At 49.2% G+C, this 15,829-nt stretch overlaps 1 protein-coding gene across 4 annotated transcripts in view; it reads left to right on the forward strand.

Annotated features, from left to right (window-relative positions):
* The window catches only part of PTPN3 (protein tyrosine phosphatase non-receptor type 3), a 131,972-nt gene that overhangs the window by 80,559 nt on the left and 35,584 nt on the right, over positions 1-15,829 (forward strand). For all 4 annotated transcript variants that reach the window (XM_084899304.1, XM_084899305.1, XM_084899302.1 and 1 more), the window contains exons 8-14: positions 1,909-2,029; positions 3,146-3,233; positions 6,510-6,598; positions 7,634-7,697; positions 9,054-9,226; positions 12,468-12,602; positions 15,299-15,475. In XM_084899304.1, coding sequence (XP_084755430.1) covers positions 1,909-2,029; positions 3,146-3,233; positions 6,510-6,598; positions 7,634-7,697; positions 9,054-9,226; positions 12,468-12,602; positions 15,299-15,475 — 847 coding nt within the window. The remainder of the gene's footprint in view (positions 1-1,908; positions 2,030-3,145; positions 3,234-6,509; positions 6,599-7,633; positions 7,698-9,053; positions 9,227-12,467; positions 12,603-15,298; positions 15,476-15,829) is intronic.

Raw genomic sequence — 15,829 nt, forward strand, 5'->3', positions numbered from 1 at the left:
CACATTCGTTTCCTGCCCTTTAACACGAGGAGTTTGGATGCTAAGGCTTCCTTGACCTTTCCTCTCTGTGGACCCTGGGTCAGGACACCTAAGTGACTTCTGTACATGCCATTGCACACTTAGCTGTGCACAGGCTCACTTGCAAGCAACACTTGTGCTGACATCATCCAGCCTGCACATTTCCATGCACAGCTTAGCCACAGTTGGCTGGCCTTCATGGCCTGTGGTTTACCCTTGACCACGTCCACATGCATAGATCACCTGGCTTTCTGCCCTCTTTCCTTCCAAAGCTGAACTTTGCAGCGGCCTCCATTCAAGTCAGTGCTGAGCAACACATCCCTGAGCACCTATGCGTGCCATGTCCAAGAGTTAGGCCCACTCCCAGCCCAAAAGAAGCAGTGCAAGGAGGAAATGAACCCTTCCTTACTTGTGATCTCAGAAAGCGGCCCTGCCTGGGGCTGGCCCTGAGGCATCACCCCCGCTCTCCCCGGCCCATGCCCCTGTGACGGCGGCGGAGTGGTGTTAGACTTAGAAACCTTCTGTGCCTAGTGGGTACTCTGCAACAATCCTAAGTCCTCAGAAGCCCCTTGGCATTGAAGCCAGCCGCAGGAAGACAACATGAAAACCTTTGGAAAGATGAAATAGCCTTATCTTGTCAAGAAAATGAAATACTAGATTCATTGTCTGCCACAGCTAGGCGTTGTCTTTCTCACTCCTGTTTCTATACAGATACCCAGGCCAGGTCCTTGGCTCCCCACCCGGGGTTCTTTCCCCCCAGTCTCCCCCAGTCATAGGCACATACAGGTGCTCGAGTCCTCAGGGCAGCCACCCACACTGGGACAGGTCGGGTACGCACTGCACAGCTCTCAGGAATGCCCATCGCATACAGACCCTGGCGGGCCCGTCTGCAGAGAACAGTCCAGGACCTGGAGGGGAAAGTGCCATTAGGCCCAGGGGCTAGTCTGGGAGTTCCTCTGTGGGCCCTTTTCCTTCCCCCTCTCTGGTTGCAAGTCCCCAACGTTATTTCCCTGCCAGACCCACCATCGGTCTTCCTATCGCCCTAGTCCCCTAAGAACCTTTCCTCCTTCCCCCAGTCTCTTCCCTCAGCCTGGCCAGGGTCTAGAGTAGGGGTGTCGAACTCAATCAGAGAAGGGGCCAAAATCTAAAATCCAGCCTAAATCGCGGGCCGAATGGTTTACTGAACAGTCATAAACTGACAATGTCATAAACTGACAGTGGAGTGTAGTGATGACAGCACGGTGCGGGCCACATTGCAAGGCCTGGCGGGCTGGATTTGGCCCGCGGGCCTTGTGTTTGACACATGTGGTCTAGACCCTTCAGTCCCACCTACTCCTATTCCTCACACTCCCCGCCCCACCCCAGGGCCTCTGAACACACCCTGGCTCCCTCCCTTCCACACTTCCTGGACTCCAGGAGGTGTGAGTCAAGATGCAGACTTCACCCATTTCTCAGAGCAGGTCGGTCCAGTGTTAAAACAACCGTGGGGCACTGCAGAGAGAGAGCCGGCCCAGCGCCTGGCAGCAGAGAGTGGCTTTGCTCTGAGCGGGTTCTCCTGTTTTTCTTTATCCGGGGGTATAAGCATAAACTGCGGTGCCGACCAGATGTGGGATTAGAACAGAACCTGGATTCGACCCCTTCTCCCCTTCCCCTCTCGTGTGACCCCCAGGGGCAGAGAGAATTTGGTTGGAGCACCGGGGCAGCGCTTCGCCCGTGGGGAGAGGACAAGTCGTGAATGTGGAATCTGGAGCTGAGGCCACGCTCAGGTTCCTGCGGGGGCAGAACTTTCGGGGAGAATGTTTCCAATTAATGTGTTTTTTTTTTTCTTGTGATGCTTGTAAAAGCAGACCTTGTTGAAAGGGCGTTTTCCTCCCCATTCTGTCTTGCTAGCTCATTTCGGAGACTATAATCCTTCCATCCACCACCCGGGCTATCTTTTTGAGAGCCAGTTTATACCAGATCAGAACGATGACTTTGTCACGAAGGTGGAATCGCTCCACGAGCAGCACAGGTGAGAGCAGGGATGGGTGGCCTACTTTGGGAACCCCCAGTGGGTACTGTGAGCCCTGCGTCCCCTGTGTGTGCTCTGTTCTCCTCTCTCCTTTGTTCACGCATCCTTTCAGGATGCCGGGGGTTTGCGAGCCTTTGAGCTGTAATGAGGGCGTGTGTATTTGGCAGGACTGGCATTCTGTCACGTGTAAAACGCGGTAAGAGTTCAGGGCGATTTGCTGCGCTCTTGGCCCGGATGCAGTGGAAATCCGTTAACTCCTGAAGGGAAAGGCCCCTTTTAAATCTGACTGCCCCACTCACGGGCCCTTAACCAGCCAACCCTTTGAACAGCTCACCCCATTGAGTAAAATGGCCCACGCCTTCAGGTGGGGTCGAATGCACGGGGCAGGTGGACAGAAGTGCCGACAGGCTGGCTCAGTCTGCAGTCCTCTCTTGGCACCGGGTCATGGAATTGCCTCACTTCCAGAACGGAGCCCCAGGCTTCTGCGACTGCCTGGAGCCGAGCCTTCCCTGCAACAAACACACCCCCTCTGGCCTCCTGGTTCCTCGCCTCAGCTGACTCACAGCTGCCGGCCCCCCCTGACTGGAAGGCCGGTCTCGAGGGACCTCACATGCTTGGGAAGGCCATAAAAACAAAGGCCAAGCACCCAGCGTCCCTTCTAAAAGGCACCGCCAATCCCGCCTCCCAGAATTGCTCCCCCGGCAGGAGCCAACGTCCTAAAATAGTACGGTGACGTTTGGAAGTTGGAGGCTGCTGCTAAAAGGGTACATAAAGGCAGAAAGACCTACCCAGTTACCTGCTCAGCAGCTGGGAATCAGTAGGGTGGGAATTCCGAAGGCGACGGACGGTCTCCGCTGTCTGATCATGGGGAGCCCGCTCAAGGAGAAGGCGTCTTTAATAGAGAAATGATGGGCTAGACGTCTGAGTGGACGAGAAGGAAACCCTGGTTTCGTAGAACTTAGGGTTCGATTAAGCTTCAGGAATTTAGGGTTAGGCGCCATGAGGCATTTAGTACCCTTAGGGTAATGCTAGCAGATTTTTTAGATTTGCCTTCAGCTTTTACATCGGAGTTGCCGTCCTCTCATGGGTGCACGCTGCATCTCCTCTCTTCTGCAGTGGGCTGAAGCAGTCAGAAGCGGAATCTTGCTTCATCAACATCGCACGGACCCTCGACTTCTATGGCGTGGAGCTGCACGGTGGCCGGGTAAGTAGCTTGGGCACATTTGGCTTCCAAAAATTACTTCGACTTTAATTTCTGAAAGTTTGGAAATATCTTCTAAAAGTCTTGCTTTTGCAAAAAAAAAAAAAAAAAAAAAAAAAAAAAAGACTTTTTTTAGACGTTTGAAAGTTTATAAAGTAATATTGAGTGTTGCTGGTTGTTTCTTCAGTTGCTTTTTTTCATGGTTGCCCTTGTACTTGAAGGCTTTATTTGGGGAGAGTCATGAGGGTTAAGAACAAGTAATTTTTGTGTGGCCATTTTATATTGTGGTTATTAAAGCAAAAATGGTATAGAAGTCTGTTTTCTAAGTAACACTTTAATGAGCTAAGGTTTCTACTATTTAATCTCAGTGCTGCTCAAATTAGAGCTAATTACTTAAATATCGTTTTTTAAAAATTATCATTGCGTGATTATGAAAATCAATATTTTAAATTGGTTGTGTCATTGAGAAAGAGACACATGGATTGGTTGCCTCCTGCAGGCGTCCCCAACCAGGGTGGGGGATCGATCCTGTAACTCAGGTATGTGCCCTTGCCCAGGAATCCAACCTAAGACGCTTTGGTGCTTGGGCCGACACTCTAACCACTGGACAGCACGAGCCAGGGCTGGTTGTGACTTTTTACATAAAATGGACTAACATCAATTATTTTCTGAGCACTTTTCACCTGCCACATAGTAGCTTATTTCCCATGGGGTATTATCGTTACTCCCTTTTTACAGATGGAGTAACTGATACTTGTGGACTTAATAGCACCTAAGTAGTGGCTTGGGTACATGACCCCAGCCCTTTCAATTGATATCTGACCTTTACTTTTTATAGCTGTAATTGGCCCACATCATTTCCGAAAGAAAGAAAATAATTGGTAGAACACCTAGTCATTTGTTCCTGATGTCTCATAGGAAACCATAAGGTCTCATTTAAAGATTATAGTAACCTTTGACATTGGTAGCCTAATTATCTCCTTTTGCAGATAAGACTAAAGGAAGTTGAGTCAGTCAATGGCCACATTTTATCTCTGTATAATGTTTTTGGAATGCATAGAAACACTTCCTTCAGGCGCATAATCGTGGCAGGCAAGTTACGACATAGGTAATAAAGTAGGAAAAACATACTAAATCTAGCCCTAGCCTGTTTAATTCAGTGGAGAGAGCATCGGCCTGCGGACTGAAGGGCCCAGTTTGATTCCTTCCAAGGGCACAGGCACAAGTTTCAGGCTCAATCCCCAGTAATGAGTGTGTGAGAGGCAGGCAATCCATAATTCTCTTTCATCATTGATGTTTCTCTCTCTCCTTTTCCCTTCCTCTCTGAAATCAATATATTCAATATATATTTTAAAGATACCGAATCTTACAAAATATCAACTTTGGGACTTGACCATTAAATTTTATTCCATTTGCAAATAATTCTTTTTCTTTAGTGGAATGTTGTGGAGAACTTTCTTCCGTGGTGAAGTAGGCTTTATACCTGCTCCCGCTGATCTGTGTTCTCCCCACCCGCAGTGCCCCGTGAGGGTCCTTTGGCCAGCTGACACCTGCCAGGTAGCAGAGGGAGTTGGGTTACCCCTGGCTATGCCGCATCAACCAAAACCCCCTAAATATCAGAAACTTAACACCGCCAAGTTTCTCTGTAGTTCAGAGTCTGCAGCGGGTCCTGACAACGCCAGGGCGCCCTCCTCCAGGTATGACTCAGCAGCCTAGGCCACCCATGTCTGGTGGCCTCACCATTTTTCACACAAGGCCTCGTGCCAGTCACAAGAGGAAGCTGGGGGGTTGCACACCACTCATAAGAAACACACTGTCACTTCTGACCGTATTGCACATTGGCCAGAACTAGTCCTATGCCCCTGCCTCGGACAAGTGGAGCTGCAAGACGTTGGGATGGGTGTGGGAACTTAGGGATCCGTAACTGTCTGTGCTGCCGAGGTTGAAGTGCAGACTGAAAGACCACAGAACCAGAAGGTTGGAGACTCAGGTCACTGCCCACCCAAGCCACTCACTGATTTCCTTATTTTGGGCTCCACTTTGTCTTTATTTGCTCATTTGTGTGTCTGTACCACCTGCTTAGTATTTTCCCCTTATTTTGATTCCAAGTGTCATGTTTAAATGCAACCCTAGTTTCCACCAATGACATTTGGTTTTGCTTATGTGTGTGATTTCGGTTGGGTGCCCAATAGGGAATGTTCTCTGGATCCTTCGTGATATCGGCACTGTGTTCTTTGATCAGTTTTTCTAATTCCTGTGTTCACATCGTTTTATCCAAAGTGAGTTGTCCCCAATGCCTGTTCTGTGTTCTTTACTTATATTCCCTGAATTCAGACTGATAAAAACCCTTGGAGATGGGCCCGGTCATCGTTATTGTACAAAAGGAAAAGTTGACGCTCGGTAGCTCAAAATAACACAGACCGAGTCAAGCTCTGCTCCTGCTTTGTAATTACAAGTATCTGATTGGGTACATAGGGGGACAGGTGACTCAAGGTAAAGACTTTGTTTTTTTAATTTTTATTTATTGATTTGAGAGGGAGAGGAAAGGAAAGAGAGAGGAACATCAACTTGTTCCATTTATTTACACATACATTGGTTGCTTCATGTATGTGCCATGACCAGAGATTGAACTTGCAACCTTGGTGTATCGGGATGACGCGCTAACAAATAGAGCTACTGGGCCAGGGGTGAGGAGGAACTGCTTTATTTTTAAATTTTGTTTACTGATACCTGTTTCCAAACTGAAACAGCTTACAGTGGCTGTGTCTTCCTTCTGTATCTTCGTTATCTATAGCATGCCTAGCACACAGGTTCTTAGCAGAAGTTGAACTTACTGGATTTACTAGTATAAGCAGCTTTTACATCTTGATTGGATTTAGAGTCCGTGGTTTTCACTCCATTCTAGTGGCAGGAGTTGAGATCTACAGAAAGCTGTGCAGGGGCAGGGCCTTTGTGATGTTAATAACACCTCATACTCATTGTTGGAAATGTAGAATCAAATTTCATCTCAGTCATTCTGTGGAATGAGCAGAAGGGCCTGGTAACTTTTTGAAACCGGTGGAGCGGGTGTTACTGGCAGTGCGTTTACTTGAAAGAACCTGGTACTAATACTTAGATCTTCAGTGTCCACTTAGAGGGGATTTTGGCCTCTTTTCCATAATGTTTTCCCTTCGGAGCTTCTGCGCGTTGCTGTTTATAAAAGCATGGGTGGTTGGGAGATACCCGAGGACGTGGGCCTGACCAGAACACACTGTGAATCTGAGCTCTTCCTCTTGGCAGGACCTGCACAATTTAGATCTAATGATCGGGATTGCCTCCGCGGGCATTGCTGTGTACCGGAAACATATTTGCACAAGTTTCTATCCTTGGTAAGTGCATGCTGAACCAAAGTAATGTCGACTCTAATTTTAAACGGTTATTTCTAAAATGAAAGGGATGGAAACTCTCCCAAGTGTTCACCTCTAACCTCTGAATCTGATCCAGAGTCAGCACTTGGGAAAGTCAGTTTGGTTTTTATCGGCGTCCCCTGCCCCACCCTGAGTCCCCCTGTGGTGATGTAGATAAAATGGTGCAAGGTGGGTTTTGGAGTTAAAAAAAATCCTGGGCAGTGCATTGGCCAGAATTCTGAGAACTTTCTCTGCACAAGAACTGTGTTTTCAATGCGATTTTTACTCATTAATTGAACTTTTTACCAAGTGTTCAGTTCTGGTCTAAAAACTCAGGGGACCCAAGACTTGAATCCCCACAAGTCCATGTCCCCCGTTCAGCAGACTTCACAGCGGAGGACTAAGAGCACCGCTCAGACCCCAGCTTCAAGCATCCTAGCTGGTCCCCGAGGTGATGCCTCTGAGCCTCAGTTTCCTCATCTGAAAACTGGGCATCATAAAATGTAATTCTCAGGCCATTGCAAGGCTAGGGGAGGGACTGCTGGTAAAGCTTTTAGTAGGGGACCTGGCATATAAAAAGTGCTCAGTGCACGGTGGCTGTAATTGTGTTGTTATGCAAACATTCCAGGGGCTGCTGGGCACACAGCTGTTGAGTAAGGAGCTAGGATGTGGGTCCTCTTTCTGTGGCTCCACACCCCCACCCCCCCAACCCCCATCTGCCCCAGGTGCACACCAGCTCACGCAGAGCTGTCACAAATGCAGCTGCAGCAAAGAGCACGCTGCTCATAGTTCTTGTTATTTAAAAGCTACATCCTAATCCAGCGGCTCCTATGTGACTCCTGGCTTCCGTCAGCTGCTTGGTGTTGGGCCGAGGCGACGGAGCCGTGATCACGCCTACACGGAAGTAAACTCTGGTCATCGGCCCCTGGAGCAGAGGACTTGCCCTGGGAGGCAGCAGCCACCGCCCGACCGATCCCTCATGTGCTTTCTTGGTGTGTTTTCTTGTCCTTTACGCAGGGTGAACATCCTAAAAATCTCTTTCAAAAGGAAAAAGTTCTTTATTCAGCAGCGGCAAAAGCAGGTGAGTTCTGCCTACGCTGGCTTTGTCTCTCGTTTCTCACCACCTCGGCTCCTCCCGCGGGTGAAGGCGATCTGTCTTGTGCAGAGCAGGGAGGGAAGAGCAGGGCTCAGGTGGGAAGAAAACGGAACTCGGAGCCCCGAGGACCCAGCAGCTCTGAAGAACTCACGCTGCTTGTCTGGTTGGAGAAGGAGCTGGCTTTGGAGTCAGATGGTGGGTTCAGGCTAGTTCATCCACGTACCAACCGGCAGGTTACTCGCCTCCCCCTAGCCTAGACGAGTTACCTTCTTTACAGAAACACAGCACTGCCTGCTTGTATTTAATCGTAAGGATTAAATACAAGAGCATTGGTCGAAGCGCCTGGCGCAGGCGAGTAGCAGAAGGTGTCAGCAGGGTCAGTCCCTTCCCTCGATGAGTCCCAAATGCATGCTGTGCATGTCTCCTGAGAGGGGACCGGACTGCCAGCAACTCCCAGTGACTCCGTCTGGTTGTCCGAAGAAGGGCTCAGCAGTGAGGGAGCTGAGGCTCCCCACTACGAAGGGGAGGGGCTGGGAGGTAAATCATAGCTGCTGCTCCTTCCACGGTACCAGGCTCCTTCTGGTTCCGCTGCAGGCTTTGCACTTACTGTCGCCGTGTCCATTTCCCAGTGCTGCAAGGAGAGTGTGGACCTATTGTAGAATGGCTCCCCATGGCAGTGAGCACTTAGAAAGAAACACACAAAAGCCCAGAGAAAACCAGGACTAGCCTCTGGGGCTCCCTCTCCTCCCCCCACAGGATTCAAGGTGGCCCAGAAATGCACAGGACGGTACTTGAACGTGAAAAACAAACCCTAAGCTCAGGCAGGCTAGAAGGAAAGCAGATAATTAAAGCGGTGGTTCCGTAGGAGCACTCTGTTTCACTCTGCTTTATGGAAAAGCAAGTGGAGAAATCCAGAGTGTTACGAAATTATTTCCGTGGTCTGCTGGGTGAAAGTCATCTCTCCCGGGGAGAGGTTTGCCCAGAGCTAAATGTTCAAAGGAAAGTATCCGACAGCCCTTCTGGTTGTTCCAAATATATCCAACCCAGAAACGCAGGCACCTCTGAAAGGGAGGTGCTCACGAAGGCCCACAGATACCGACAAAGAGTAGGCTCGGGTCGCCTTTCCCACGAAGAAGATGGTTAAGAAGCCCACGATCTGAGCATTCCTGCACCACCCGGCTGTGGCCGAGGCCTGTGGGAGCCAGTGGCCGAGGCCTGTGGGTGCCAGTCACCTCGGCCTGCCGCGTCTCACGTGGCCGCCACCCGTGTGGCGTGAGATGCCGCCAAGCCCTCGCGCCTGCTTCCGTGACGATGACATCTCTGCTGTGTTTCTCCTCCCAGCCTGAATCCAGGGATCACATTGTGGCCTTCAACATGCTAAATTACCGATCTTGCAAAACCCTGTGGAAATCCTGTGTCGAGCACCATACGTTCTTTCAGGCAAAGAAGCTGCTGCCTCAGGAAAAGAATGTTCTGTCTCAGTACTGGACGCTGGGCTCCAGGAACCCCAACAAGTGAGTACACGCTGGTCTCCAGGCCAGACGGAGAAGTAAACACGTCCTGGTCCCCACCGGGGAGGGGACAGGCTCCGTCGGGGGTGGGATGGCATCACCCAGGGGCCCCGGGTGCTGGGGCAGCGAGCGGCTGCTGACAGGTCTCGGAACCATGGCTGCCACCCCTCCGGGGGCAGTGGTGTCTCATTCCCACACATGCTCAGATTCTGCTCAGGTTCCCGTCGCCTGTTCCTGCCTCCCCGCTCTGCTGTCCTCCGAGCTCCCAGGCAGCCAGCCTCACAGCTGCGCTCACCTCGGGTCACAATAAGGGGAGCACGTGGCAGTGACTCAGGGTCACTGCGGAGCTGGCATATGGGCTTCCCTGGCTTGCTGCCACTAAGACAGCCTTGCCCACAGAGCATTCATTCCCTGGGATGCTTCATAGTAATGAATGAATAAGATTTCCAGAGTCAAGTGACTGGTATGTGCTCTATATAACAATCATGAAATGACAGTTATAATTACAAGTAAAAATTATAGCTGTAATTATTGAGTGCTTGCTTTGTATCATGCACATAATTATATTTAATTCTTAAAAGTATAATCCCATGCGTACTATTATGCTACAAGAAGAATATTCAAAGAATGTAATAAGTAGTAGAGTAAAAGAAATTAATCTCTACATGTTTACCTTTTAATATAAGTTGAAGTTCATTCTCTAAGTAAACTAACCATGCTTTATATATTTTTGTGTATTTGTGCTCAGATTGCCTTCTAAGTACACGCTGTAGCAGAAATTGCTTATCAATTATTATTTTTTTTAAATATATGTTTTTATTGATTTTAGAGGGGAAGGAAGAGGGATAGAGAGATAGAAACAGCAATCAGCTGTCTCCTGCAAACCCCCTGCTGGGTATCGAGCCTGCAACCTGGGCGTATGCCCTGACCGGGGATTGAACTGGGGACCTCTTGGTCATTGGGCTGATGCTCAACCACTGAGCCACCCTGGCTGAATTCAATTATACTTATGATTTGTTGGTTTGAGGAATTGGTTTTGTGATTTTTGCTTTGTTGATGTGGCTGTTGCTAACTAAACAATGCCCCTGTTTGAGCCAGTATCTGATACATGGGGCTGTGTCAGACAGCTCCAGTGACTTTCCTGTTTCATTGATGATCATTAAATAACTAAAGATTCAATAAGTAGGAAGTTTCTGTTAGTATCAGTGATAGGATTTATGGCGCTAAGTGCTCTCTCTCAGCTTCTGGTAAACCACAAACAAATGCATCTTCAAAGCTTTTAGCTCTTACAGTACTGTCTAGTATTTTACACATTTGGGAGATGTATTACTGAACAAGCCATGAGCACAGCTTATTGGAATGCAGTGTTTACCTCAGTTGGACCCAAGCCTTCCGGCCAGCTGAGAGCATGGACTTTGGTGCCAAGCAGCCTGGGCTCAAATCCCACCTGTGCCACCTCCGTTTTCATTTACATTGCTGTTTCAATGTCCTCATTGTAAAATGCAGTTAGCATAGAGTGTCGAGGAGGGCATCTGGTTGTGCACTGTGGCATTAAAAGTTCCCTTTATTTTGGTAACTTAAAGCAACAACCATGGTATTATATCTCAAGATTTTGTGGGTCGGGACTTTGGGAAGGCCTCAGACAGACAGTTCTTTGCTCCGTGACAGGCAGCTGGTAGCTAGTCTGGTCTGAGAGTCCAAAACGACTTCTCTCACACCCCTCGTGCCTTTGCGAAGTGATTGGCAGGCTGGCTCACCCGGACCCCTCGCCCCCTCTGTGTTCCCAGGCCCTCTTCATGTGAGCGCTCCAGCAGGGTGGTTGGGTTTCATACACACGGGCTGAGGGCTCCAAGAGTCTGAGACAGAGGTGGCCGATCATCGTAAAGGCTGGGTCCAGAAGTGGCACAGCTGTGACCAGCTGCTCTGCAGAGGTCACAGCAGTCACAGGCCAGCCCGATTCAGGAGTCAACCCGCAGCCACCTTTCACCGGCCATTGGGGTCACTTGGGACGTTACCGGTAGTTCAGGGGCACAGGTCAGCAATTCTTTACTACCAGTGTCGGCTTCAATGTCCTGGGAAATCTCAGCCCCACTTTATAGATGAGGAAACTGAGGCTTAGAGAGGTTCCAGGCCTTGGTGAGCCCCTAGAGATACATCTACACATTTGCATATTAGGCCTCTTCCTGAGAAGGTCCACATAAAAGAAACTCGGTCTACGTTTTCCGAGCTTATGGGACAATGGAACACTTTTTTTTTCTTCTCCTCAAAGAGTAGCTATTAATAACGCATGACGCATCCTTTGGGGAGCTGCTACATTAAACCTCTGAATCGCCCGCTTGCTGCCCTCCCTCGGTGCTGTGCCCCTGGTCAGTGGTAATTTGCTGTAGGTTCTGGTTAGCAGTGCTGCTGTGCAAATTTCAATGAGGGTGACAATGGCACTTCTTGTTGTAAATAAGTACAGAGATATTCCAGGGGCTGTTTTGTGTTGTTTGTGTCCTTTGGAGTTTTGTTCTTTTGTTGTTGGTGGTGGTTTTAGGCTGCAACAACTGTGTGGACTGTTTTCATACAACATTGAAACATTACTTAAAACCTAGAAATCCCAGACCTGAGTTTCCCCTAAACTGGCTTCAGACTTCATCCTCTGAAATAATTCACTCTCTAAGGCAGGGGTCCTCAAACTTTTTAAAGTGGGGGCCAGATCACGGTCCCTCAGAGAGCTGGAGGGCCGGACTATATGAACTACTAATTCCTACTGTAACACCTCGGCTGCGCTCACTGCCCAAAAAACCTGGCGGGCCGGATCAGACTCCTCTGCGGGCCGCATGTGGCCCGCGGGCTGTAGTTTGAAGACCCCTGCTCTAAGGGATCTAGATAGCTAAAATTTAAATTCTCAGTACAAATAAAATTCAAAAGTAACCTTCAGCTCAGCCAGTGTGGCTCAGTGATTGAGCATCAGCCTGTGAACCAGGAGATCACGGTTTGATTCTTGGCCAGGGCACATGCCCGGGTTGCGTGCTGTAATTAAGGAAAAAAAAAAAAAAAAGGAGAGAGAGATCTCCACCAGAAGAGAAAAAATAACATAAAGAAAAGGATTGCTTCTGACCTGCACCTCTACTCTTGCTAACCTCGGCCAGTGTCAACAGGGTCTGGGGAGGGAGTGTGTGCAGAGTGTTCCACTTACACTGTAATGTCTTCCTTGTTGAACATGTCAGTGTGGAAAGTGAAATTGCATCTGGTTTTTCAGGTCTGTAAATAACCAGTATTGCAAAAAAGTGATTGGAGGGATGGTCTGGAACCCAGCCATGCGGAGATCCTTATCCGTGGAGCATTTAGAAACCAAGAGTCTGCCTTCTCGGTCCCCTCCTATTACTCCCAACTGGTACGTCCTCCTTTTCTTTTCTTTTTTGTATTACTCACCAGTAAGCACATTCTCTCAACAAAAAAAATAAATAAAATAATAATAATAATAAAAAAAAGAGAAAGATTCAAATTGACCGTACCTCCGTGGTGCCCAACAGCCAATCAGGAGTGAGTATGCAAATTAACCCAATAAAGATGGCAGGTTAATTTGCATGCACAGGCAATGAGTGGCTCGGGCTGGAATGTTTGTGTCATCGCCATGGTGATGATGCAGGTGTTCTGCACCACCCCAGCCACTTCGGGCCCTTGGGCAGCAAGGGAAGGCGGAAAGGCAGCTCGGAGTTGGAGCAAAGGCAGGAAGGCGGAATGGCGGCTCTGGCCAGAGCCAAGGCAGTGCTGGCAGCCAGGGGAAGGAAGGCCCATTCTTTCATGAATCTTTGTGCATCAGGCCTCTAGTTAATAATAAATTCCTAAATCAAGATGGCCAACAATAGAATTTGCATCAGCAGGTTTGGCTGCTGCAGAGGAAACTGTTTTGGAGAAAGGCACACGTCTCGCTTAACATTTTCCTTGGTGGATAATGGCGGTATGTTCTCTTTTTAAAAGTTACTTCGTCTAGATTTGAGAACTGCAGCCTGCTGGAATGCCCTCTTGGCATGCGAGTGCACATGAGCCAATTAATGTTCTAGCAAGTCCTGTAATAAAGAGCGTGTTGGATTTGATTTATCTAATCTCATGTTGCCCATTAACCTCAGAGAAGAAATTTTGTGGTAGCCTGATTCAGGAGCACGATAGAACTGATGTATGGACATGCGAGCCTCAGCAACAGGAGCAAACGCCCGTGGGAAGGGAGCCTGCCCCTGTCTAAGACGGTGGAGTTGGGGAAAAGGAAGGAAGTGGCAGCTGGGCACCGGCTGGGGAAGGACACTGGGTTTGTAGCTGAAAAGCCCAGGCTCAGATTTTAACTTGCCTGCTCCTCCACAAGTTTCTTTACCTCTCTGATCTCAGTCACCCCAACTAGAAAAGGGTTATAAAAATTGCCACAAAAGAAGTAATGCCTCAGTGCTTTGTAAGCTGAATACATAGTTTGAGGTGGAATTATCATTGTTTACTGTATGACAAGTGCCCCCCACCCCTTCCCTCGGCAAAAGCATCAGGTGATTTCTGTGAATACCTCCCCAGCACCCTGGCTGAGTCAGCCGCAGAAGGGACACCCATGTGGAAACATTTCCCCAGCTCCGTGCTGGGATAGGAGTGTGACTTTCTGTTCATTTCACGAAAGACCTGTGAGCCATTAAGTTCCCGGGCTAAGGGACATTCTCACAGGCCTCTGGGTGAGGACCTGCCACCGGGGGCCAAGGCTCTGGGCAGGGATGACGAGGTTTTTGTTGTTAGCAGTCGTAACAGGGCTGAGCAGATTTGCTTCTTGGGTTCCAAGATATAGTCCCACATTCTTGTTAACACATTACGGACGGATCATGAGAATTCTTGTGTTTTCTGTTCTAAGGCTTGTGGCCAGTCATGAGAATTCTCTAAAAAGATGTTAGCTTGTAAGAACATATAATAAACAACTTCAAAATGCAATGGGCATTTAATTTTAAAGCGTGCCTTTAACATTTATATAAAACGTTTTTTTGTTCTCGTTCAATAGAAACTTATCTGGCCACTGGGTAAAGCTAGCAATGAAACTACTGGCACACAGTGTGTGAAGAGGTAAATTTACGATAAATTAGCTCAATTCGTCTGAGCGTAGCTTAGGCAGCAGAGGCCCAGGATGGCACCCAGGAGAGCCGCTGGGCCTGTGTGCCACCCCCTTGGCGAGGAGCTCTAATGCTGTTTACAGGTCCTCCCTAAGGAGTTACCAGCCTTTCCACTCTGCTTTGGACACAGTGTTATTGATTACCCAGGCCCAGGGGGCTGTGGATCGTGGAGGCCCTGACAGTCCCACGGACAAATGGCTAACCAGGGGCGGAAGGAAACGCGGAGAGGAAATAGAACGTGGAAAGCTAAGCTCCTGGAATCGCCACTGCAATAGCTGATCCCCAGGGGCTGCACCCGGCGTCCTGAGGACATTGCCTCTTCTGATTTATTCTTAGGAGCAGGGAGGCACAGCTAAGGCCGGGGAGGTGCTATGGCTTGCTTAAGGTCACACAGCTCCCGCTGCCATCCGAGGAAAAGGATAATGCTGTGATGTCCATCTAATACCACACAAGAGAGAGATTTATATTTTACAGAGCAGACCTTTCTTCTTGGATCAAGTGAAATCTGCATGAAGGGATGTGCTAGTAGTTGAAATAAGGTTTGAGTTTCGACTTAACCTTTTATTTCTACTATTCAAGAGAATCAGTAAAATTGTCTGATTAGCAGTCAGCACGGCCTCTTATGTATGCTTCGAGAACCTGAGTCCTCCTTGACGGATGGCCAACCCTAAGTCAATGCTCAGTGCCTTCCCAAAGGGCAAAAGCCATCTCCTTTGCCTCTGCATGAAACTGAGCCTCCCGGTCTGGGGGCTGCACCGCTGGGCTGACAGTGTTGGGGACCCTCGTGGCCCCTGGTGGACTCAAGGGTACGGGTTAATGGGCTCTTACTTTGCAACCCAGTCATTCTTAGAAAGGTCAGGGCACACAGTTAGATTGCTGGTGTGTGATTAAAAAAAAAAAATTTTCAAGTGGGATTTGCTTTCAACACTTCACGCTCCACCTTTTCCCCACCCAGGCGGAGTCCTCGGCTCCGGCATGAAATCCGAAAGCCGAGGCACTCTTCCGCGGACAACCTTGCCAACGAGATGACGTACATCACCGAAACCGAGGATGTGTTTTACACCTACAAGGGCTCCCTCTCCCCGAAAGATAGCGATTCGGAGGCTTCTCAGAACCAGAGCCCACACCAAGAGTAAGAGATTGGGTTGTTCTCTCTTTTTACCTGCTTGTGGTGACTGTCGGGGAGGTTGCCCAGGCCCAGATGGCCAGAGTCGAGGGCTGGAGGCAGCAGCCAGCTCCTTAGGTGCCCACTGGAAGGCAGGTTGGGAACCTGGGGGCTGGGGCTGGACTTCTCAGAGCTGTTCCTTGTCCTGAGCAAAGCTCAGTCTCATTCCACATTCCCCAGAGGTACAGACATGTTAACCACAGTAGTATTTACCTAGACCACATATGTCAAACACAAGGCCCGCGGGCCAAATCCAGCCCGCCAGGCCTTGCAATGTGGCCCGCACCGCGCTGTCATCACTGCACTCCGCTGTCACTTTAT

This window comes from Pipistrellus hanaki (genome assembly GCF_964339955.1).
Source record: "Pipistrellus hanaki genome assembly, chromosome: 11".
NCBI classification, from domain to species: domain Eukaryota; kingdom Metazoa; phylum Chordata; class Mammalia; order Chiroptera; family Vespertilionidae; genus Pipistrellus; species Pipistrellus hanaki.